This window comes from Chiloscyllium punctatum, chromosome 3 (genome assembly GCF_047496795.1).
Source record: "Chiloscyllium punctatum isolate Juve2018m chromosome 3, sChiPun1.3, whole genome shotgun sequence".
In the NCBI taxonomy this organism is placed as follows: Eukaryota; Metazoa; Chordata; class Chondrichthyes; order Orectolobiformes; family Hemiscylliidae; genus Chiloscyllium; species Chiloscyllium punctatum.
This window is the reverse complement of record NC_092741.1, coordinates 47,004,113-47,030,059: the sequence shown is the minus strand read 5'-3', so window position 1 is coordinate 47,030,059 and position 25,947 is coordinate 47,004,113. Positions and strand designations below refer to the sequence as shown.

Below are 25,947 nucleotides of genomic sequence, written 5' to 3'. Positions count from 1 at the left end.
CTCATCTCCTCTCCACCACCGCATCCCAGATCCTACCCTCCAACTCAGCACCGCCCTCTTGAACTGTCCGATCTGTCTGCCTTCCTTCCCACCCATCCGCTCCACCCTCCACTCCGGTGTATCAGCATCACCTCCCCACCTGCATCGACCTATTACCTTCCCAACTACATTCCCCCTAGCCCCACGCCCCCTCCCATTTCTGAGCCCCCTTCCCCTCCACCCCCACATTTCAGATGAAGGGCTTATGCCGAAGCATCGATTCTCCTGCTTGTTGGATGTTGCCTGACCTGCTGTGCTTTTCCAGGGTCACACTTTTCGACTTTGCTTTATTCCAGCATTCTCCTGACCAGCCTTCCACACTATACCTTCTGGAAACTTGGAGGTCAATACTCCACTGTCCATACATTTATTGCACAATGTCCCATTCATCCATTATCCTTGTGCTGACTGACCAATGATAACTCCCAGTTAAGCAATACCTTGATTTTAAAACAATCCCAGTTTCCAAATCTCCCCTTGGTTTCATCCCATCGTCACATCAAAGATCTCCAATTCTACAATCTTCAGAGCCATTGTGTTCCTCTGATTATGAGGATTCTTGATCCTTATTGCTCCAGCACTGGCAGATATTCCCTGAACTACCTCAGTTCTGAAATTCCCCCTCTATTGCTCTCCTGTCTACATCTACCTCTGATCAATATTTTGATCCGAACTCCAAATGCTTGACTTTGGACTCTTTTTCTTAGTATCTGCCCCGTAAATGGCAGAGGGGTTTTACTCTGTCAAAAGCACACTATGTATCATCGTTGAGACTAAAGAGGGATTTGAAAACAAAAGATGAGAATCTTAAAAATCACAAGAATTTGCTCAACTGGAAGTCAGCGTGGAAAGGGTTAATAGATTCTGATTGATGAATCCTCTCTCCAAGTGATCTTGCATCTAATAAACTTAACAAATTAACTACTGAATACAAACACTTCTGTTGCAAAAGGTTTTCATTGACAGACATCTTTGTATCCTCTTTGGTCATAGGTGAGGTCCCAGAGGACAGGAGAATAGCCAGTGCAGTGCCATTGTGTAAGAAGGGTGGCAGGGATAATCCAGGAAATTACACACGTGAACCTCACATCAGTAGTCAGGAAATTATTGGAAAACTTTCTCAGGGACAAGATCTATAAGCACTTATAAGCAAATAGACTTATTATTGATGGACAGCGTTGTTTTGAGCAGAAGTCATGCCTCACTAACTTGATTGAGTTTTTTGAGGAGGTGACGAAGATGAGTTAGGAGGGAAAAACTGTTGATGTTGCCCACATGAATGTTAGTAAAGCCTTTGACAAGGTTTCTCGTGGCAAATTGGTACAAAAGGTGAAGTCATATGGTTCAGGGAAGAGCTGGCAAGATGGATACAGAACTGGCTTAGTCATAGGTGAGAGGACAGCGATTGAAGGATGCTTTTCAGAATGGAGGGCTGTGACTAGTGATGTTCCACAAGGATCAGTGCTAGGACCTCTACTGTTCATTCTGGATTAGTGGTGCTGGAAGAGCCCGGCAGTTCAGGTAGCATCCGAGGAGCAGCTAAATCGACGTTTCGGGCAAAAGCCCTTCTACTGTTCATGATCTACAGAAATGATTTGGAGGGAAACGTGGCTGGTCTAATTCGTAAGTTTGCGGACAATACAAAGATTGGTGGAGTTGTGGATAGTGAGAATTGTCAAGGATTCAGCTGGATATAGATCAGTGGGAGCCATGGGCAGAAAAATAGCAGATAAGGTTTAATCCTAACATGTTAAGTAATCCATTTTGGAAGGTGGAAATTACACCGTGAATGGCAAAACCCTTTGGACTTTTGATATGCAGAGAGATCTGGGTGTGTAGGTCCACAGATCACTGAAGGTAGCAATGCAGGCAAAGAACATAGTAAGAGAGGCCTATGGCTTGCTTGCCTTCATTGGAAGGCACTGAGTATATGGGTGGGCAAGTTATATGACAGCTTTATAAAACTTTAGATAGGCCACACTTGGAATATTGTATACAGTTCTGGTCATGACACGAGGATGTGGATGCTTTGGAGGGAGAACCTTAAAAGGTTTACCAGACGTTGCCTGGTATGGGGGATTTTAGTTAAGAGGAAAGGTTGGAAAGACTGGGTTTGTTTTCACTGGAATGCAGCAGGTTGAGGGGTGACTTGATAGAAGTTTAAAAGATTGTGAATGGCATGAATTGAGTGGAAAGGATGGGGGGGCGTATTTTTGTGACACTGGGCCCTGTTAGCTTAGAATTGACTTCTACAGTCAACAGAACTCCTGCCAGTCCTGTTTATGTGTCAGCCAGGACTCCTTGATTGGACTGGGTTAACAGAATGAGATCTACTTGGCTGACCTCATTCCAATCACTACATCCCTTCTCCTCCAAGTCATGGGATGTCGGCCCTTTTTGTCCGGAGGCTTTTTTGCACCAGGATGCTAGTAGTGTGTATCAGACTGTAGCCAGTCTCTTCTGTCCAGAGCATCTTGGCTAAAATTAGTATTCTTCAGGGCAGTAGTGGTGTCATGGCTGCAATATCTGCCATGACACTTTCATCGTTAGAAGTTTCTTCAATGGGAGGCAGAGGGGGAGAACCCACAGGTTCTGACAGTCTTGCCGCATGTTCTGATGGGCCTCATATGTTTTGCTACTACCCAGTTTAAGAGGTTGAAGCTTTCATCTGGTCCATGTGCTTGTTCAGGACCCCATCTCCTACCCAAATTTGGTACCATGCGGCCATGCTCTGACCACTACCAGGGCTTTGTCATCTGTTACTATTACAAATTTACATCCGTAAAAGCATTGGAGAAACTTTCTCACATCTAAACCTTCCTTCTCTACCTGGGTGTATCTCTGTACAGCATCAAATTCTGTGAAATATATGCTAATCGGGAGTTCCTCTCCATTGAGCCATCTGTGAGCCAACACTACCCCAATAGCATACAGGGAGGCATTGCATCTCTACACCACACCTCGCTTGGGATCGCAATTTTCCTAACCAATGATAGCTGCTTCTTCACTTCCCTAAAAACTACATCTTGACTAGGACAGCATTTAATAAGACTGATGCTTTTTCAATAGTGGATGTAGGGTGCCAGGATGGAGGTCAGGTTATGTATGAGTTTACATCATAATTCACCAGCTCAAGGCAAGACCTGAGCTCTGGTATAGACAGGGGAGCCAGGGCAACTTTGACTGCTCTCAATATCTTGTAATGTAACCCAGTCTTGTCAACTCTGCAGCCAACATAGGACACTTGAGGCGCTTGGCACACACACATTTCCTCCCTAAGGCCTACCCCTATCTTGGAGAAACATTTAAGCATTATGTCCAAGTTATCTCAAAGCTCTTTACTAGTCTTCCCAGTTATTAGCACATCATCCAAACAAATGGCAACCTGGGGTAGACCTTCTAAGATGTTCTCCATGGTCCACTGGTGTAGGGTCTCGGCCTTGCTAAGATCTTATGCAAACTTAAGGTTGGAGTCCAGTGCGAATTTTGGTAAAGACGGATTCCACAATTACTGGCATGGCCATACCAGTAATTAACCTCCATTCGAACAGGGTGACCATTTAACTACACGTTTATTTTGATTAGTTCAGATTTGAATTTGGTAAAAACAATGACTGCAGATGCTGAAAACCAAATACTGGATTAGTGGTGCTGGAAGAGCACAGCATTTCAGGCAACATCCAACGAGCAGCGAAATCGACGTTTCGGGCAAAAGCCCTTCATCAGGAATAAAGGCAGCGAGGCTGAAGCATGGAGAGATAAGCTAGAGGAGGGTGGGGGTGGGGAGAGAGTAGCATAGAGTACAATGGGTGAGTGGGGGAGGAGATGAAGGTGATAGGTCAAGGAGGAGAGGGTGGAGTGGATAGGCGGAAAACAAGATAGGCAGGTCGGACAAGTCCGGACAGGTCAAGGAGACAGTTACTGAGCTGGAAGTTTGAAACTAGGATGAGGTGGGGGAAGTGGAAAAGAGGAAGCTGTTGAAGTCCACATTGATGCCCTGGTGTGGAAGTGTTCCGAGGCGGAAGATGAGGTGTTCTTCCTCCAGGCGTCTGGTGGTGAGGGAGCGGCGGTGAAGGAGGCCCAGGACCTCCATGTCCTTGGCAGAGTGGGAGGGGGAGTTGAAATGTTGGGCCACGGGGCAGTTTGGTTGATTGGTGCGGGTGTCTCGGAGATGTTCCCTAAAGCGCTCTGCTAGGAGGCGCCCAGTCTCCCCAATGTAGGAGGAGACCACATCGGGAGCAACGGATACAATAAATGATATTGGTGGATGTGCAGGTGAAACTTTGATGGATGTGGAAGGCTCCTTTAGGGCCTTGGATAGAGGTGAGGAAGGAGGTGTGGGCACAGGTTTTACAGTTCCTGCGGTGGCAGGGGAAAGTGCCAGAATGGGAGGCTGCGTCTTAGGGGGGGGGGGGGGGGTGTGTGGACCTGACCAGGTAGTCACAGAGGGAACGGTCTTTGCGGAAGGCAGAAAGGGGTGGGGAGGGAAATATATCCCTGGTAGTGGGGTCTGTTTGGAGGTGGCGGAAATGTTGGCCGATGATTTGGTTGATGAAGGTTTGTAGGATGGAAGGTGAGCACCAGGGGCATTCTGTCCTTGTTACGGTTGGAGGGGTGGGGTCTGAGGGCGGAGGTGCGGGATGTGGACGAGATGCGTTGGAGGGCATCTTCAACCACGTGGGAAGGGAAATTGCGGTCTCTAAAGAAGGAGGCCATCTGGTGTGTCCTATGGTGGAACTGGTCCTCCTGGGAGCAGATACGGCGGAGGCGGAGGAATTGGGAATACGGGATGGCATTTTTGCAAGAGATAGGGTGGGAAGAGGTGTAATCCAGGTAGCTATGGGAGTCGGTGGGTTTGTAAAAAATGTCAGTGTCAAGTCGGTCGTCACTAATGGAGATGGAGAGGTCCAGGAAGGGGAGCGAGGTGTCAGAGATAGTCCAGGTAAATTTAAGGTCAGGGTGGAATGTGTTGGTGAAGTTGACGAATTGCTCAACCTCCTCGCGGGAGCACGAGGTGGCGCCAATGCAGTCATCAATGTAACGGAGGAAGAGGTGGGGAGTGGTGCCGGTATAATTACGGAAGATCAACTGTTCGACATAGCCAACAAAGAGACAGGCATAGCTGGGGCCCATACGTGTGCCCATGGCTACCCCTTTGGTCTGGAGGAAGTGGGAGGATTCAAAGGAGAAATTGTTAAGGGTGAGGACCAGTTCGGCCAAACGAATGAGAGTGTCGGCGGAAGGGTACTGTTGGGGACGTCTGGAGAGGAAAAAACGGAGGGCTTGGAGGCCCTGGTCATGGCGAATGGAGGTGTCGAGGGATTGGATATCCATGGTGAAGATAAGGCGTTGGGGGCCAGGGAAACGGAAGTCTTGGAGGAGGTGGAGGGCGTGGGTGGTGTCTCGAACGTATGTGGAGAGTTCCTGGACTCGGGGGATAGGACAGTGTCAAGGTAGGTAGAGATGAGTTCAGATTTGAATTTGCCAAGTAATTTTATTTCCAAACCAGCAAGAGGTGGACTTTCCAGGATACATACTCTCCTGATACCAGCCTGGTGGGACTCATTTTCTGTCTCAAGTCTGCGTAATGGCAGCAACCAAATGGCCTGCTGGTCCAGATCCCTGAGAAAATTTTTAACTGTTTGGCTGAGGCTTACCTTTGTTTTGGGGTTTTATTGTGGGCTGACCCAGAGCCCCTTTGTTTAGCTATATCCTGAGTGAGGCTCCGCAATGGTCTTCATTCAAGTGGCGTTCCCCAAACTCAGTTGGCCTGGGCAGGGTGTCCACTTCCACCGGAGTACCCTGTAATGCCTAAGTTTCACTTGCCACATTTTGTAACGACAAAGCTAGCTGTAATACCTGTTTGAAGTCCAGTTGAATTTCAACTAGTAGGTGCTTTTGCAGTCACATTATTAATACCACATACCAAGCTGTCTCTCAGCATTTCACTTAGGGTCAAACCAAAAATCATAAGCCTCTGCCAGTCACCTTCTCACCTCGTCAAAAATTCCAATATGGATTCCCTGATTCTTGAACTACTGAGTAAATCCGATAATGTCTCGGAATTAGTGGTGGCTTGCAGTCATAATTTTCTTCAGCTAAATCCATCAACTTTTGAAAGGTTTTACTATCTGTTGCCTCAGGGAAAATTAGACTCCTAACAACCGAGAAAGCTGCAGGTCCACAAGCTGTTACTGGAATTAACCATTGCTTTGCATCTGCTGCAATGTCACTTGTATGGAAAAAATAATGCATTATTTCCACACACTGGGCCCAGTCTTCAACAGCAGGATTGAACTAGTCAAGCTTCCCAAATAGCAGCAGGATGCTAGAGACACTTCCACCAGCACAAAGACAACTGTTGCAAGCAAATCACTTCAGGAATATATTTTTTCTTTCATTGTCATTCAAATAACTCCACGAAGTCCAGTAACCCATTACCAAGTCACCTTTAATTTACATGCGCATAGTACATTCCATGGAATCCAGCTAAATCAGAGCCAGCTCCAAAAGTGAACAGAACCATTAACACTCCTATTTACAGTATATCTGTCAGCCACAATTCACTGAATGAACTGGGTTAACAGCCCCAATCAGGAAACTATTTTCTATGAGATCCACCTGGCTGACCTCATTCTAAATCATTCAAAAGAGAAAGAGTAAAAGCAATGCTCGCAGTTTGAAACAGTTGAGACATGGTAGAAAAAGTTGTTTTGTCCATTATCAATTTAAAAATCAAATCATGTAAATGGCAGTGATGTGATTCTTCAGTCAATGTAAAATTTGTACAAGTATTAACCAACTTCTGATAATTTTCCATTTCAGTATCTTGTAAGAAGATGCTACCACAAATACTCTCCATCAAATACTTAAAATGGTTTGGGGAAGGACTTTAGGCGAAAGTGAGGACTGCAGATTAGAGTCAAGATTAGAATGGTACTGGAAATGCACAGCAGGTCAGGCAGCATCCAAGGAGCAGGAAAATCGATGTTTCGGGCATGAGCCCTCCATCAGGAATGAGGCTGGAAGCTTCGCGTATGGAGAGATAAATGGGAGGGGGTGGGGCTGGGGAGAAGGTCGCTGAGAGTGCAATTGGTAGACGGAGGAAGGAGTAAAGGTGATAGGTTGGAGAGGAGAGGTGGGACCAGAGAGGTGGGACAAGTCAGGAGGATGGCACTGAGCCAGAAGTTTGGAACTAGGGTAAGGTGGGGGAGGGGAAATGAGGAAACTGGTCAAGTCCACATTGATTCCCTGGGATTAAAGGGTTCAGAGGCAGAAGATGAGGCGTTCTTCCTCCAGGCATCAGATAGTGAGGGAGTAGCAAGGAGGAGGCCCAGGACCTGCATGTCCTCAGCAGAGTGGGGAGTTGAAATGTTCGGCCATGGGACAGTGGGGTTGATTGGTGCAGGTGTCCCGGAGATTTTCTCTGAAGTGCTGTGAGAAGGCATCCAATCTCCCCAATGTAAAGGAGCAACGGATACAAATGACATTTGTGGATGTGCAGGCGAAACTTTGATGGATATGGAAGGTTCCTTTGGGGCCATGGATGGAAGTGAGGGGGGGAGGTGTGGGCGCAGGTTTTGCAACTCCTGCAGTGGCAGGAGAAGGTACCAATAGGAGAGGGTGGGTTGTTTGGGGGGGGGGGGGGGGGGGCATGGATCTGACCAGGTAGTCAGAGGTGAAAAATGTGTCGCTGGAAACGCGCAGCAGGTCAGGCAGCATCCAAGGAGCAGGAGAATCGACGTTTCAGGTATAAGCCCTTCTTCAGGAATGAGGAATGTGTGCCAAGCAGGCTAAGATAAAAAGGTAGGGAGGAGGGACTTTGGGAATGCGATAAGTGGAAGGAGGATAAGGTGAGGGTGATAGGCCGGAGAGGTCGGGAAGAAGATTGCAGGTCAAGAAGGTGGTGCTGAGTCCAAGGGTTGGGACTGAGATAAGATGGGGTGGGGGGTTGGAAAATGAGGAAGCTGGAGAAATCTGCATTCATCCCTTGTGGTTGGAGCCTCATCTTCCGCCTAGGAACCCTCCAACCACAAGGGATGAATGCAGATTTCTCCAACTTCCTCATTTCCCCTGCCCCCACCATATCTCAGTCCCAACCCTCGGACTCAGCACCGTCTTCTTGACCTGCAATCTTCTTCCCGACCTCTCCGCCCCCACCCCCTCTCCGGCCTATCACCCTCACCTTAACCTCCGTCCACCTATCGCATTCCCAACGCTCCTCCCCCAAGTCCCTCCTCCCTACCTTTTATTGTAGCCTGCTTGGCACACCTTCCTCATTCCTGAAGAAGGGCTTATGCCCGAAACGTTGATTCTCCTGCTCCTTGGATGCTGCCTGACTGCTGTGCTTTTCCAGCAAACATTTTTCAGCTCTGCTCTTCAGCATCTGCAGTCCTCACTTTCTCCAGGTAATCAGAGGGAACTGTCCTTTGCAGAAAGCCGATAGAGATGGGAAGGAAAATATATCCCTGGTGGTGGAGTCCGTTTATGGGTGACAGAAACATCGGCGAATAATGCAGTTTATGCAGTCGGTGGGGTGCAAGGTGAGGTCGGGGGCGGAGGTTGGAGGGGTTGTCTTTGTTGTGGTTGGAGGGATGGAGTTTGGAGGGCGAAGGTGCAGGACGAGGATGAGATTGCATCGGAGGGTATCTTCAAACACGTGGGATGGGAAATACGGTCTTTAAAGAAAAAGAGGCCACCTGGTGTGTTCTGTGGTGAAACTGGTCCTCCTGTGAGCAGATATGGCGGAGGCTGAGGAATTGGGAATACGGGATACCATTTTTGCAAGAGGTAGTGTGGAAGGTGGTATAATCCAGATAGTAGTGGGAGTCGATGGGTTTGTAAATAAATGTTGGTGTTGAGTCGGTCATCATTGATGAGATGGAGAGATCTAGGAAGGACAGGGAGGTGTCAGAGATGGTCCACATGAATTTAAGGTCAGGGTGGAATGTGTTGGTGAAATTGATGAACTGCTCAACCTCCTCATGGGAGCATGAGGTGGCACCGATGCAGTCATCAATGAAGCAGAGGAAAAGGTGGCGAGTGGTGCCAGTGTAACTATGGAAGATGGGCTGTTCTACGTAGCCGACAAAGACAGGCATAGCTGGGTCACTGGCTATAAGTTCACTCAGTGATAGAATATCTATTGCACATCACTTAATTGTGCAATGATTAACACAGCAATAAAATGGAGTCAAGTTAAGAACATAAAAGGATAATAATATTAAAAGTCAATTGTACATCAATTATCTCCAAAGGCTGCAATAGCATGCAACATTATTGTTGTTGCGCCTCATTATAAATGGACTCAAGGTTCGGTACAGTAGAGAAAGTTTCAAATGAATTCAAAGGTTTTCATGGTCTCTGATGAATCATTAGACCTGCTAGGTCTTTTTTTATTTCTAATCATCATTTTGTCAGAAATGATTTGTTTTTCCCTAAATAAAGGCTCCTTTTTTGCAAAATAAACTTTCACCTTCAATTCTCTGTTAAGTAGTAATTTTACATTACTACTGATGGCAAAAAAAAATGTGAATTATCGTGATACTTCTTGACATTGGTAATGGACAGCAGAGGCACTACTCTGCTTTGGATTCTATTGCTGTTCAAAACAAAAAATTTAAAATTCAGACTTGTGCAAGATGCCAGAATTGGAAGAGTGTGGACATCTTGGAGGGAGCTAGGACTGAAGAAGGTGACAGAGAAGGAAGAAAGCCTTTTCGAGAATTAACATAGCTCATAAAGCACATCAGCAATGATTGGGGGGGGGGGGGGGGGGGGGGGGGGGGAAGGAGAAGAAGTTTTGGATAATCTCAAACAGAGGTCTACATGCTCTTCCAAGTGCAACCACAAAACATCTGAAAGACCAATGAGTTCCCAAGAATTAAAAATGACGTGTCAGATGGTCCAAAATGATAAAAATATTTACTTACACTTCAGAAATAATTAATTGGTTATGAAGCACTTTAGAAAGTTGTGTGTGTGAGAAAGGCATTAAAAAATTCTAGTTGTTTTAAAAAACAAGTTCATGGGGTATAGGTGTTACTGACCAGGCCAGCTTTGTTGCCCAGCCCTAACTGCCTATGAACTAACTGGATTGTGAGGACAGTTAAGAGTCAGCCACATTGCTGTGGGTTTGGAATCCAAGGTCATAGGTAAGGATGGCAGATTTCCTTTCCTAAACGAAAGGAGTGAATCAGATTAAGTTTTAGAACAATTGCTTCATATTGAATTTAAAGTATCAAAGTCAAATCAATACAAAGAACTCATATAGGTTTCTGAGATAGCACAAACATTTTCCAAGGTGTTACTCATGGAGGATACAGAAATTAGGGAGTTATCAAAGAGGAGCAAGGAATATCACAGACCACAATATTTATGGATTGCCAAATTATACATAAAATTGTAAGAAAAATAAATAACATTACAACTGCCTATTCTGCCCACATAGACATCTCTCTGCGATGAGAGGCAGCCCACTGCATGATAGCATAGACAAATTAATACCTTCCCATTGATTACATCACTGAAGATACTGAATGAAGAGAAGAGCCCATTTAAGTGGGAAATAAATTGTTGACATCACATATGGATACCGTGATTAAGGTGGCATTTAGGATGCTCACCTTCATTGCTCAGATCTTTTGAGTATAGGATTTCAAACATAGTTATGGTGAGGTTGCACAGGACATTGGTGATGCTTCTTCTGGAATACTGTCCAGTTCTGGTCTCTCGGTTTATAGAAAAGCTGGAGAGGGTTCAGAAGAGATTTATCAGGATATTGCCAGGGATGGAGGGATTGAGTTATAAGGAAAGGCTGGGACTTTTTTCACTGGTCCATAGGACCTTACAGAGATTTATAAAACCATGAGGGGTATGGATAAGGTGAGTGGCAGGGGCCTTTTCCTTAGGGTGAGGGATTTCAAGACTATGGGATATATCTTAAAGGTGGCAGGAGAAAGAGTTTAAAAAAGATGAGGCACATTTAAAAAAAAAACAGATTGGTTCATGTGGACTGACCTTCCAGAGCAAGTGGTGAATGTAGGTACAATTACAACTTTTAAAAGATGTTTAGAGAAGTACATGAATAAATGTTTGGAGGGATTTGAGCAAAGTACAGGCAGGTGGAATTGGTTTAGTTTGGATTATAGTCAGCATGGACTGGTTACACTGGAGGATCTGTTTCCATGCTGTATGACTCAGAGACAGAGTCCATTATCAGCAGGAATCTTTATGGCAGCATTACAATTGGTAATTGCAATGAACCAAATATAAAGACTTCAGTACCTACCAATAGAGCAAAAGAAGATTTTAAAAATAGCTCATGATCCCAATATCTGTCATGGATAAAGTTTTACTTATGGTGTCATAGATAGACTTCCCAAAGTGACTAAAACCATGACATCTATCAGTAGGCCATGCTCAGCAAAAGTACTTTTTTTGTAGGATGTTAGAGATCGTGGTTGAAGGTAACATTACTGATTTTGTTAATTTGGACTGCAAAGTATCTGGTGCAACACTACACGCAAGATCGGCTTAAATGCAGACAAAATGTAGCAATGAGGGTAGTCAATGAAATGATTTAACAAGTAGAATCAAAGGAGAGAGTCGGAATGCACTTAGCCACAAACAAATGTCAAGAATCAGAAAATGAGTGCAGAAGTGAAAATACAGGTTAAAAAAGTTGTACATTTTCAACTACAGTAAGATTGAAACAATTAACAGCCGATGAGGTGCAAAGGCAAAATGGAAAAGTGAAAGCCAAGATTAAGTAATATAAAAAGGGAAGCCAAACAAACAGATGACTGCCAATCAATAAAATTCAGCATGGGACCAAGAAATTCAGCACATTGGTGACAGCAAAACAGACTGATTAAATGCACAGCAGCCTTAATACATGGCTAATGTAAGCTCAAATGGTCTGATACTTGCACTAACAGCAATATGTTGGATATGGGAAATATGACCTTAGCACGTGAAATTTATAGCCACAGATTTATTCCTTACTGCAACACCATGAGTGAAAGTAAGAAGGATGTGATGCATGATTTGATTTTATTTGACTTTATTTATGTGAAATGGTGCAAAGGGCTAACCCACCCTCACCTGGCAGCATACATCAGGGCTAAGTTTATTTACACTGCAAAAAATACCAAGGAAATTGATCTGATAGAGTAAGGTGCTTAACGAGATCCTTTGAAGCTATTAACAAAAGGTGGCCTCTGACAAACTGTCCACTTCGAATCGACAGGAGATGAGATGATATGACATAAAGTGAGATTGACCCACCCTCCACATTAAAAACCTGTACTCACCTTCAGGTAGTTCCACAGTCCGAGCCCGCCTCAGAGAACGGGTCAGTCGGTTCAGCTGCTCCATCGCCCGTTCCATCATCTATGGCCACAACGGGAGACAGAGGACTGAGGACAGCATGCAGGCCCGACCTCAGTCTCCCTCCTACCTTCAGCAGCGAGGCCGCCAGCCAACCAGCCGGCCGGCCGTCCGCGTGCTATCGCTCTTCGCCCGCCCACATCGCGCGACCACGGCTGGTTTCACCCCCCCTCCCGCGCCTCCCCCACCAAAGGGCAATCCGAATCCCCAGCCGTTAAACCGTCACCCTCTTCCAATCCACTTCCGGATGAGGGGCGCATCCAATTGGTTCGCCGGGAATACCGGAAGCGAGCCATGTAGCATCCTGGACGTTGTAGTCCCACCTCGGATTACATTGGGATGCCCGTCTGCCAGGGCGGTATCACATGTTTTGACTTCATTTTTTGCTGCAGAGACTTTGGGGGATGATGAAGAGCAGGATTGCGATTAAACAGACTTTCAAAGGACGTTTATAAATCCTATTTTTCCTTCATTGTAATGTATCCCAAGGCGCTTCATGAGAACATTAGTAAAATTGACACTGCTGCATAAGGAGATTTTTAGGACAGGTGAGAAACAGCCTTGTTTGGAAGAAAAACTTGCGTTTCGCGTCTTCCCTGACCTCGAGAGGTCTTCAAGCAATTTATAGTAATTATATTTTACAAAGCAAATAATTGCCTGTTGTAATATGGAATTGCAACAAGACCTACCGTACTTATAGCAAGGTCTGAAATGTAATACAGATAATACAATAAATTCAAGTGATCTGTTTGAAGTGTTGAGTCAAAGAAGTGTGGTGCTGGAGATGTACAGCAGGCCAGGCAGCATCCGAGGAGCAGGAGAGTCGACGTTTCGAGTCTAAATAAACCCTTCATCGGGGTTTATGCCCGAAACGTCGACCCTCCTGCTCCTCAGATGCTGCCTGACCGGCTGTGCTTTTGCAGCGCCACACTTTTTGACTCTGACTCTGATCTCCAGCGTCGGCAGCTTTCAACGTTTATTGTTTGAAGTACTGTTGATCGGGAGGGAAACATCGGCCAGCAGGCCAGGGAGAACCCCTCTTCAAATAAAAGAGGGGCTTGAGAGGCAGGTGGGTCTCCTTTAGAAAAAAAGACATCTGATGAACAGTACGCCCAACAGTGCAGAACTTGCCCGTTAGGGAATTGCAGTGTCAGTTGTGTTTTCTTCTATTCATTCACGAGGTGTGAGCATCTTTGGCAAGCTAGCATTTATTTTGCCATCCCCAAATACCCTTGCAAACCAGAGGGTGGCTGGGAGTCAAAAGTAGATCCAGGCTGAGTGAGGTTGGCAGATTTCCTTGAGTGAACCAGATGGAATTTACAACATTAAATGATAACTTCAATAATGGCAACGATGGCGCTAGCTTTATATTCCAGATTTATAAATAGAATTTAAATTCCCATCAAAGGCCACAGAAATTGAATCCTTTTCCCCATGGGATTAGCTTGGACCTCTGGATTACTTAGGTTAAAATGTATTACGTGTAGTAAAAGAAAAAGTTAATTAATTAACACTGAATATGCCAGTACAGGTGATGTGCTGCATTGGAAACTTGTGGGAATACAAACACATCAGGTAGGGGAAGTTGCTTGGTCACTAATCCTAGAAGCAGTCATTCTTCTCAGAATAGAACTTTCTGAATTGGTCGGTGGTCACAGACAGGAGGACATGACTGAGAAAAGCAGGAAAGGAAATCTAGAAGGGCTGCAACCTTTGCAATTGTCAAACAGATTTGAAGATCTTTTAGCTTGTTTGGATGAAAGTTGGAGCTAGAGGGTGGATGAGCTGACTGACCATGACATTGATACAAGTAATTCAAGTGGGGGAACAGAGATCAAAGAACTGACAGTGCAGAACAATATAGTGATGGTGGTTGACACTTTACGGCTCCAAATGGGCAAGAGACCAGAAGGCTGTGTTGCTGTATAGCGCAATTGTTCACGACATTTGCTCAGGAATGTAAAGGAACTTATAGTTAGAGGATGGGGATTTGATCACCAGGATCCTTACAGGTAGCAGCAAAAGGCAAGTCAAAGGAGGAGTTCTGCATAGGTCAATATGAAATAGGTGCCAAATTCAGAAGCAATACTTGAAAATAATAAACTCTGGATTGTTACTCAAACAACATTTTTTTTTGTTGATCTTTCAGGGTGCAGACCATCAAGGTTTGAAAGAGGTAGCAGCTTCTGGAAGCGGAATACAATATTGTATTGGCACTCCGATAAGCATGCACAGAACCTTCCAGCAACCATAGAGGGAATTTTGCTGAGTCATGTGAAAATTGGCATAAAACCAATAGGATTAGAGAAATGAAAACATGGTTTAAAGACTGTTCCAGTAGAAGTGGTTCTGGTTTGTGGAACAGTGTGGCTAGGGGTAAGTGGAATCTGTATTGTTGAGACAGTTTCAGCTTGAACCATGGAGGAGAAAGTGAGGACTGCAGATGCTGGAGTGCCAGAGTTGAAAAATGTGGTGCTGGAAAAACACAGCAGGCTAGGCAGCATCCGAGGAGCAGGTGAATTGACGTTTCTGGCATAAGCCCTTCTTCAGGAATTTTTCAACTCAGCTTGAACCATGGTGAGGCTCATGTTCTGCTGAGCTATCTAATTAAGAATTTGAGAAAGGTCTATTTGAGAAAATGTGATAAAGCAGAGAATACAGACAAAGGCAAGAATGGGATATGATAAATAGACCAGGACAGAAGCAATCATACAATCCAAAGTGAATCAGCAGATATGGATAGAGGTTAAAAGATAAAAAAAAGGACAAAACTGAAGGCTGTATATCATTGCAGTTAGCTTTCAAAATAAACCAGATGAATTACAAAACAACAAATAAATATGATCAATTGGTATTTCACAGACATGACTGCAGAATGGGACCTGGATGTTGAAGGGTGTGCAACATGTAGGAAAGGTAGGAAACTAGGAAAAGGCAGAGGCATTACTCTGTTAACTAATAATGGTATTAATACAATAGAAAGAGATACCAAGCTCAGTATTACAGGGTATACAAGCAGTTTGGGTAGAAATTATAAATGCAATAAATCACTTGTTGAAATGCTATATGGGTTCCCTTACAATAACTACATGTTCATACAGAGTGGTAAAGAAACGTTAATGGGTCCTTGAGAGATGCGTATGACAGTAATCATGGGGGATTTTAATCTACATGTATATTGGAAAAATCAGATTGGCATAGTGCATAGAAATGCTTGAAAATATCCTTAGAACAGGAAGTTCTCGGGCCAACCAGGGAGCAGGTTATACTCCACTTGCTAATGTGCAACAAGATCAGATTAATTAATGAACTCATTTAAGGCACCCCTATGTATAAAGAATGGTATTTTAAACTTCAATAGAGAATATTAATTTGGTGTGAAAGCAGAGCTAATTTTAAAAAGCTGGCCAATTAGGCTACAAGATGGACCATTAGAGTGGCAGATATTTAAAGGGCTATTTCAGGATGCACAATAGATAAAAAATTTTGGGGAAGTCCCACAACCTGGTTAACTAAAAAACATATCAAATTGAAAGCAAATAATTCCACAAAAATAGGAAGAAGGTCATAAGATTAGATAGAATATTAAAAAAGATTAATAAGGAGGGGAAAGTTAAATTACAAGAGAAAGCTATCTGTAAATAAGAAAATGATGGAAAGAGTATCTATAAATATTTCAAAAAGAAAAATATTAAAGTAACATTGGTGCTGTGGAAAGCAAATTTGGCGATTAAAAATGAAGAAGGAGACATCAGACTAAATGAACACATGTCTTTACTACAAAGGATACAAGTAATATTGCAAGAAGAGCTGCAAGTCAGGAAGAGAGAGAAAGGAAGGAATTAAAGATTGTTACAATCAAGAATGGTGTGGAACTGACCAAATTGTTGGAACTATGGTCTGTCAAGTCCCCAGGTTTTAAAATAAATAGTTGATATGTTGGTTTAATGTTCCCCAAATTCCAGATTGCAGGAAAGTTCCATTAAGTTGAAAGATAGCAAATATAACTCCTTTTTCAAGAAAGGGACTGAGATAAAATGGGAAACAACAGATTAATTATCTTAACATCTGTCATATGGAAAATGTTAGAAGCTATTATTAATTATGTTGTTGCAGAACAGTTGGAAAAAAATCAATGTAATTAGCTAGGAGCAACATTGTTTGAGAAAATGATATATTTAAGCAATTTATTGGAGACCTTTGAAGAAATTATGCACTGTACCTAAAGGGGAACAGGTAGAAGTATGGTATTTGCACTTCCAGATGACATTTGATAGTGTGCCACAACAAAGGTTATTTGCATAGAATAAAAGTTCAGGAGTTAATGGTGTAGGGACTAACAAATTTCATAGATAGACGACTGGCTAGCTAACCAGAAGTAAGGCATAAATGTGCCACTTTCTGGGTGGCAATAATTAACAAGTGCTGTACCATATATCTCAGCCTCTTAAAATTTCTATAAATTATTGAAGCAACCAAAGGTGTGGTTGCTAAATTTGCTGATAACAGAAAGACTAGTCAGAAAATAAATTCTGAGGAGGATCGAAGAAAACAATAACAGAATACAGACAGTTTAAGTGAGTGGGCAAAGATCTGGAAAATGGAATGTAAAATGTGAAATTTTCAATTTTGGCAGGAAGAATAAAAAAAGCATATTATCTAAATGGAAAGAGATTACAGAGCTGTGAGATACAGACAAATCAGAATATCGTAGTATATGAATCGCATGTACTGGTTAGTATCAAGTGCAGAACACAATTCAGAAAATTAATAAGATGTTATTTATGTTACCTAATATGAATTGAATACAAAAGTCTATACTTCAATTATATGGCATTGGTGAGACCACACCTGGAGTACTGTATATAGTATTGCCTTCGTTACTTAAGTATGGTGTAAATACACTAGAAGCAGTTCAGAGAAGGTTTAATACACTAATGCCTGAATGGGTGGGTTGTCTTTCTGTGGAAAAAGTTTAGACAGGGGAGGCTTGTTCCTGATGGAACTTAGAAGAATAAGAGGAAAATTGTTTGAAACGTAAAATTTTGAACGGTTCTGAGAGATTAGATGGGAAAATCTCAAACTAAGGATCATTGTTTAAAAATAAAGACTTGCTATTTACGACTGAAATTGGAATTTCTTTTCTCAGTCATAAACCTTTGCAAATCTTCTTTAAGCAGTCTTTGAATAATTTAAGGCAGAGGTTGATAAGTTCTTGATAAGAAAGTGAAATGCTTTTTGAGGTATGCAGGTATGAGATGTTTAGATCAGTCATGATCATATTGAATGGCAGCACAGGCCCAAGGGGCGAAGTGGCTTATTCCTGCTTCTAATTCATATGAGCAAGTACACTGAATATTTCAAAATATGTTTGGGAGTTGTAAAAATATGCAATTTGATGTGCTGGTTTTGTTCAATGGGACCATACCTTATAGATTTGGAAGTATAGTATTACATCTCACCCTGGAGAAACGTTATACAGATAGAGTCATAGAGATATATAGCACAGAAAGAGATCTTTCAGTCCAACTTGTCCATGCTGACCAGATATCCTAGATAAATCTAGTTCTATTTGCCAGTATTTGGCCCATACTCCTCTAAACCCTTTTGATACATCTACTCATCCAGATGCCTTTTAAATGTTGTCATTGTACCAGCTTCCACCACTTCCTCTGGCAGCTCCTTCCATACATGAACCACCTCTGCATGAAAAGGTTGTCCCTCAGGTTCCTTTTAAATCTTTCCCCTTTCACCTAAGACCTATACCCTCTAGTTTTAGACTCCCCCAACCCAGGGAAAAGACTTTGTCTGTTTACCCTATTCATGCCCCTCATGATTTTATAAGCCTGTATAAGGTCACTCCTCAGCCTCCAATGCTCCAGGAAAAATAGCCTCAGCCTCTTCAGCATCTCCCTATAGCTCAAACCCTCCAACCCTGACAATATCCTTTCAAATCTTTCCTTTTCCCTTTCAAGTTTCACAACATCCTTCCTATAGCATGGAGACCAGAACTGCAAGCAGTATTCTAAAAGTGGCCTAACCAATGTCCTGTACAACTACAACATGACCTCTCAACTCCTCAACTCAATGCACTCAGCAATAAAGGCAAGCATACCAAACGCCACCTTCACTATCCTATCTATCTACGACTCCACTTTCAAGGAGCTATGAACCTGCACTCCAAGGTCTCTTTGTTTCAGCAACACTCCCTAGGACCTTACCATTAAATATACAAGATCTGCTCTGATTTAGCTTTTCCAAAATGCAGCACCTCACATTATACTCCATCTGCCACTCCTCGGCCCATTGGCCCATCTGTTCAAGATCCTATTATTCTCTGCAGTAACCTTCTTTACTGTCCACTACACCTCCAATTTTGGTTTCATCTGCAAACTTACTAACCATACCCCCTATGCTCACATCCACATCATGAAAAGCAGTGGACCCAGCACCGATCCTTGTGGCACACCACTGGTCACTGGCCTCCAGTATGAAAAGCAATCCTCCACCACCACCCTATGTCTTCTACCCTCACGCCAGTTCTGTATCCAAATGGCTAGTTCTCCCTATATTCCATATGATCCAACCTTGCTAGCCAGTCTATCATGAGGAACCTTGTCAAACGCCTTACTGAAGTCCATATAGATTCCTGAAGGGCTTTTGCCCGAAACATAGATTTTCCTGCTCCTCGGATGCTGCTGTGCTTTTCCAGCACCATTCTAATCTTGACTCTGTACAGATCATGCCCACTACTCTGCCCTCATCAATCCTCTTTGTTACTTCTTCAAAAAACTCAATCAAGGTAGTGAGACATGATTTCCCACGCACAAAGCCATGTTGACTGTCCCTAATTAGTCCCTGCCTTTCCAAATACATGTAAATCCTGTCTGTCAGAATTCCCTCCAACAACTTGCTCACCACCGATGTCACACTCATCGGTCTATAGTTTCCTGGCTTTTCCTTACCAGTTTTCTTAAATAGTGGCACCACGTTAGCCAACCTTCAGTCTTCCAGCACCTCACCTGTGGCTATCGATGATACTAATATCTCAGCAAGGGGCTCAGCAATCACTTCCCTGGCTTTGCACAGAATTCCAGGGTACACCTGATCAGGTCCCAGGGATTTATCAACTTTTATGCGTTTTAAGCTGTCCTGCACCTCCTTTTCTGTAATATGGACATTTTTAAAAATGTCGCTATTTATTTCCCCACATTCTATATCTTCCATATCATTCTCCACAGTAAACACTGATGCAAAATGCTCATTTAGTATCTCCTGCGGCTCCACACATAGGCAGCCTTACTGACGTTTAAGGAGCCCTATTGCCTTCCTAGTTACCCTTTTAACCTAAACATACTTACAAAATCCCTTGGATTTTCCCTAACTCTATCTGCGAAAGCTATCTCATGTCCACTTTTTGGTCTCCTGATTTCCTTATTAAGTATACTCCTACTGCCTTTATACTCTTCTGGGCAATCACTCGATTTCTGCTACCTCGACCTAACATGTGCTTCCTTCTTCTTGACCAAAACGGCAATTTCTCTAGTCATCCACCATTCCCTACGCCTTGCCCTTCTCTCTAACAGGAACATACTGTCTCTTGTTTAAGAAGGGCAGTAAAGACAAGCCAGGGAACTATAGACCGGTGAGCCTGGCCTCAATGGTGGGCAAGTTGTTGGAGGGAATCCTGAGGGACAGGATGTACATGTATTTGGAGAGGCAAGGACTGATTAGGGATAGACAACATGGTTTTGTGTGTGGGAAATCATGTCTCACAAACTTGATTGAGTTTTTTGAAGAAGTAACAAAGAGGATTGATGAGGGCAGAGCAGTCGATGTGATCTATGTGGACTTCAGTAAGGCGTTCGACAAGGTTCCCATGGGAAACTGATTAGCAAGGTTAGATCTCATGGAATACAGGGAGAACTAGCCATTTGGATACAGAACTGGCTCAAAGGTAGAAGACAGAGGGTGGTGGTGAAGGGTTGTTTTTCAGACTGGAGGCCTGTGACCAGTGGAGTACCACAAGGATCGGTACTGGGTCCTCTACTTTTTGTCATTTCTATAAATGATTTGGATGCGAGCATAAGAGGTACAGTTAGTAAGTTTGCAGATGACACCAAAATTGGAGGTGTAATGTACAGCGAAGAGGGTTACCTCAGATTACAACAGGATCTGAACCAGATTGGCCAATGGGCTGAGAAGTGGCAGATGGAGTTTAATTCAGATAAATGCAAGGTGCTGCATTTTGGGAAAGCAAATCTTAGCAGGACTTTTACAGTAAATGGTAAGGTCCTAGAAAGTGTTGCTGAACAAAGAGTCGTTGGAGTGCAGGTTCATAGTTCCTTGAAAGTGGAGTCGCAGGTAGATAGGATAGTGAAGAAGGCATTTGGTATGCTTTCCTTTATTGGTCAGAATATTGAGTACAGGAGTTGGGAGGTCATGTTGTGGCTGTAAAGGACATTGGTTAGGCCACAGTTGGAATATTGCGTGCAATTCTGGTCTCTTTCCTATTGGAAAGATGTTGTGAAACTTGAAAGGGTTCAGAAAAGATTTACAAGTATGTTGTCAGGGTTGGAGGATTTAAGCTATAGGGAAAGGCTGAACAGGCTGTTTTCCCTGAAGTGTCAGAGGCTGAGGGGTGACCTTATAGAGATTTACAAAATTATGAGGAGCATGGATAGGATAAATAGGCAAAGTTTTTTCCCTGGGGTTGGGGAGTCCAGAACTAGAGGGCATAGGTTTAGGGTGAGAGGATAAAGATATAAAAGAGACCTAAGGGGCAACTTTTTCATGCAGAGGGTGGTGCATGTATGGAATGAGCTGCCAGAGGAGTGGTGGAGGCTAGTACAATTGAGACATTTAAGAGGCATTTGGATGGGTATATGAATAGGAAGGGTTTGGAAGGATATGGGCCGGGTGCTGGCAGGTGGGACTAGATTGGGTTGGGATATCTGGTCGGCATGGACGGGTTGGACCGAAGGGTCTGTTTCCATGCTGTACATCTCTATGATTCTTGACTCCTGTTGTCTCATTTTTTAACACTTCTCATTTTTCAGCTGTACCTTTTACTGCAAACATCTGCCCTCAATCAGCTTTTGAAAGTTCTTATCTCATACTGTCAAAATTTACCTTCCTCCAATTTAGAAGTTTAACTTTTAGATCCGGTCTACCTTTTTCCATCAATACTTCAAAAATAATGAAATTATGGTTGCTTACCCCAAAGTGCTTCCCCACTGACACCTCAGTCACCTGCCCTGCCTTATTTCCCAAGAGGAGGTCATGTTTTGCACCTTTGCTATTAGGTACATCCACATACTGGACCAGAAAATGGTTTTGTATGCACTTAACAAATTCCTCTTCATCCAAGCTCTCAACATTATGGCAGTCCCAGATAATGTTTGGAAAGTTAAAATCCCCTACTATAACCACCCTATTATTCTTACAGATAACTGAAATCTCCTTACAAATTTGTTTCTCAATCTCTGGCTGACTATTAAGGGGGGGGTGGTGTCAATGGTACAATCCTCACAAGGCTCTGGATTAGTGGTGCTGGAAGAGCACAGCAGTTCAGGCAGCATCCAAGTAGCTTCGAAATCGACGTTTCGGGCAAAAGCCTTCCTGATGAAGGGCTTTTGCCCGAAACGTCGATTTCAAAGCTACTTGGATGCTGCCTGAACTGCTGAGCTCTTCCAGCACCACTAATCCAGAATCTGGTTTCCAGCATCTGCAGTCATTGTTTTTACCGAATCCTCACAAGGTGATTGTCCCTTTCTTATTTCTCAGTTTCATCCAAATAATTTCCCTGGACGTATTCCCAGGAATATCCTCCCTAAGTACAGACGTAATGTTATTCCTAATCAAAAATGCCACTCTCCTTTCTATCCTTGCTATTGCATCTATACACAGGAATATTAAGCTTCCAGTTCTGTCCACCCTTGAGCCATGTCTCTGTAATATCTATGATATCCCAATTGCATGTTCTCAACCATGCCCTGAGTTCACCTGGCTTCCCTGTTAGTCCTTTGCATCGAAATAAATGCATTTTAATTTATCAGTCCTACTTTGTTCTCTGCTTTGATCTTGCCTGGCCTGACTGTTTGACTTGCTCCTTTTCCCATCTGTATCAGTCCCAGACTGATAGCGTTCCTCACTACCTTCCTGGATCCGAACAGCCTCTTACCCGCCCCCACCCCACCCCACCCCAACTTTACTAGTTTGAAAATCCTGAAATGCCACAAGGCTGATGTCCTGAGGGGCATATTTGCTACAATGGTTGAGGAGATTTTAAACTAAAATGACAAGGAGATTCAAACCCATGCAAGGAGTCAGAGGAAGTGAATCAAGGACAAGAACAAAATATAGAAAGGGGAATAAGAAAAAAGTGGTTAGCAGAGAAATCAAGAACCTGAATCAAATAGGCCACAGTAAAAACAAAAGGAAAGTAATATTAAAAAGATGAACTTTAAGGTTTTGTGCCTGAATGCATGGAATATTTGCAAAAGTGTTGATGAATTAATTCATATTGATGAAAACAGATTTGATATAGTTGGGATTAGGGAGATGTGGCTACTGGATGGCCAGGGATGAGTACTGAATTTGCAAGGGTAATTAGTATTTGGGAAGGACATACCAAAAGAAAAAAGATGGGTGGAGTTTCATTGCAAGTTAAAAGGGAAATTAATGCAATAGTGAGGAAGGATATTAGCCCCAATGAAGAAGAACCTGAAGGAGTACAGCTGAGAAAATAAAGGGCAAAAATAAATAGTTATATATTATCACCCCAAACTGTAGGGGTGATGTTGGGAATGACATTAAACTGGAAAATAAAAATGTATTCTGAGCCTGGGGTCCTGAATCTAAGTAGAGAAAATTACAATAATATGAGGCACACATTGGCTATGACCGATTGGTGGACTTCCTTTTAAGTAATGTCCATCAAAAAACAAAGGCAAATAATCAAAGAGCACATGGGTGAACTGCAACAATTATCCATTCCGGTCTGGCACAAAAGTAAAACAGGAAAGGTGGCAAAACTATAACTTAAAGAGAAACCAGAGATAGCATCAAATCCAAGGAAGCAGCATACAAATTAACCATTAGAGACTACAGACCTGAAAGGTGTATACAGTTTAGAATTCAGCAAAGGATAACAAAGAAATTGATAAATAAAGAGAAAATAGAGTACAAGAAGGGGCTTGTGTGGAACATAAAAACAGACTGTAAGAATTGCTCAGACCCCCTGCTATTGATAATACATATGAATGATTCAGATGAGGGAACGAAGTGTCATATCTCCAAATTTGCAGGCAAAACAAAGCTCGGTGTGAGGGTGAGCTGTCAGGAGGATGCAGAGATGCTTCAGTATGATTTGGACAAGGTCAGTCAGTGGGCAAATGCATGGCAGATGGCGTTATAATGTGGATAAATGTGAGGCTATCCACTTTAGTAACAAAAACATGAAGACAGGTCATTACCTTAATGGTCACAAGTTGAGAGAAGGGAATGTGCAATGTGACTTGGGTATCCTTGTACACCAGTCACTGAAGGTCAGCATGCAGGTGCAGCAAGTGGTCAAGAAGCAAATGGTATGTTGACATTAGAGAGACTATTTCAGTACAGGGCTGTAATTATATGGGAAGGTGATGGCCTCATGGTATTATTGCTGGACTATTAATCCAGAGATCCAGGTAATGTTTGAATCTCACCATGACAGACGTTAAAATTTGAATTCAATAAAAATGTGAAATTGAGATTGTAATGATGACCATGAAACCACTGTTAATTGCCAAGAAAAGCCCATCTGGTTCACTGATGTTCCTTTAGGGAAGGAAACTGCTGCCTTCATCCAGTCTGGCCTACATGTGACTCCATACCCAAAGAAATGTGTTTGACTCTGAAATGGCTAATGGGAATGGGAGATAAATGCTGGTCTTGCCAGTGATGCCCACGTCCCATAAATGAATAAATAAAATACAGGATCATAGTGAGACCACACCTGGAATACAGTGAACAGTTTTGGCCTCCCTATCTGAGGAAGGGTGTTCTTATTATCAAGGTTGTGCACCAAAGGTGTACAAAACTGATTTCTAGAAGAGCAAGACTGATGTATAGTGAAAGGTTGAATTGGTTAGGATTATATTTACTGTAGTTTAGACAGATTGGAGGACGGGGGGGTCTCATAGAAACCTATAAAATTCCAACAGGACTAGACAGGGGAGATGCAGGATGATTCTGCCCGATGAGAAGGATATCCAGAACCAGGGTTCACAGTCTAAGGATGTAGGTTAGGCCATTTGGGACTGAAATGAATAAACATTTCTTCACCCAGTGAGTGATAAGCCTGTGGAATTTGCTACAACAGAAAGTAATTAAGGCCAAAACACTACATGATTTCAAGAAGGAGTTAGATATAGCATTTGGAGCTAAAGTGATCAAGGGATATAGGGGAAAAGCGGAAACAGGCTATCGAGTCAGATGATCAGCCATGATCACAACGAATGGCACAGCAAGCTTGAGAGGCTGAATGGCCTAATCCTGCTCCTATTGTCCCTGGTTTGATGCAAAACATGAGATAGATTGCAGCTATTTTTAGGTTCAATAAATATATTATTGAAAATATATCATTCCCGGTAAAACTGGATGTTAAAGTAATAAGTGTGATGAGGAAAAAAATAGCTAAAATAAATCTGATTAATATATTCACAACAGAAAACAAACTTCTGCTCTTGAAGTGTTTGTTATCTATCTTCTACACATGACGATGTGCCCAAAATGTTAATTTTTTTTTAAGTCAATCAGTTGTAGACCTAAATGTGAAGGGCTGGAATTCATTCCCATACAGAAATCTCTGTAAAGAGTAAGTATTCCTATCTGAACAAGCAACAGAAAGCTAACCAATAACCTGACCTGATATGGCACATGGTTTTAATTGTTGCTTTCCAGTGGTGTTGAATTTGTTATTCTGCGCCATGTGGATTTGGGTAAATGATATGAATTATCTGGGAGGAAGTGAGTGTATTCCACATTAGTCTAAAAGAAACCCAGCAATCCATTTCGATGATATATGTAGATTTATTAACAGTTTTGAGTTAGACAGATTTTTAAACCGGAAACAAGAAAGAGACAAGTCGTTTAGGTATGATATTCATGGGGCTGCTTCTAAAAGTGGTGACATCAATTCTGAGTTTTAAAAGAAGTTAAAACTTAATGATATTGAAATTTTATCTTGGACCCTCATGAAAAAAATTTGCAAGTCTGCCTTCACCACTTATGGCATTTGTTTTTCAATTGTTTGAATTGTTACCTAGTCCAGATAATGGAGGATCTATCCAGACAAGAAGTGTCAGAGGTACAAGGTTATTACTTAAGGCTTGGAAACCCAAACCCCACATCAAATATACAAAGCATTTCTTCCAAATGAAGCAGTTGGTTTCTCCCATTTGAAAATCCTCAACGTTATGAAAATACAACTCTTCAATTAAAATCAATGCCAACATCTTTAGATTCCCCTTTGTT

General features: G+C 42.8%; 1 protein-coding gene and 1 long non-coding RNA gene across 2 annotated transcripts in view; one reads left to right on the top strand and one right to left on the bottom strand.

Moving 5' to 3' along the window:
- Positions 1–12,594, bottom strand: part of hace1 (HECT domain and ankyrin repeat containing E3 ubiquitin protein ligase 1) — a 102,827-nt gene extending 90,233 nt beyond the window's left edge. The window contains exon 1 of the mRNA XM_072553056.1: positions 12,354–12,594. Coding sequence (XP_072409157.1) covers positions 12,354–12,432 — 79 coding nt within the window. The 5' untranslated portion in view covers positions 12,433–12,594. The remainder of the gene's footprint in view (positions 1–12,353) is intronic.
- Positions 12,595–12,777: 183 nt separating this feature from the next.
- Positions 12,778–25,947, top strand: part of LOC140458451 (uncharacterized) — a 32,248-nt gene continuing 19,078 nt past the window's right edge. Inside the window, exons 1-2 of the long non-coding RNA XR_011953494.1 lie at positions 12,778–12,977; positions 14,579–14,805. This is a non-coding gene — a long non-coding RNA (uncharacterized lncRNA). The remainder of the gene's footprint in view (positions 12,978–14,578; positions 14,806–25,947) is intronic.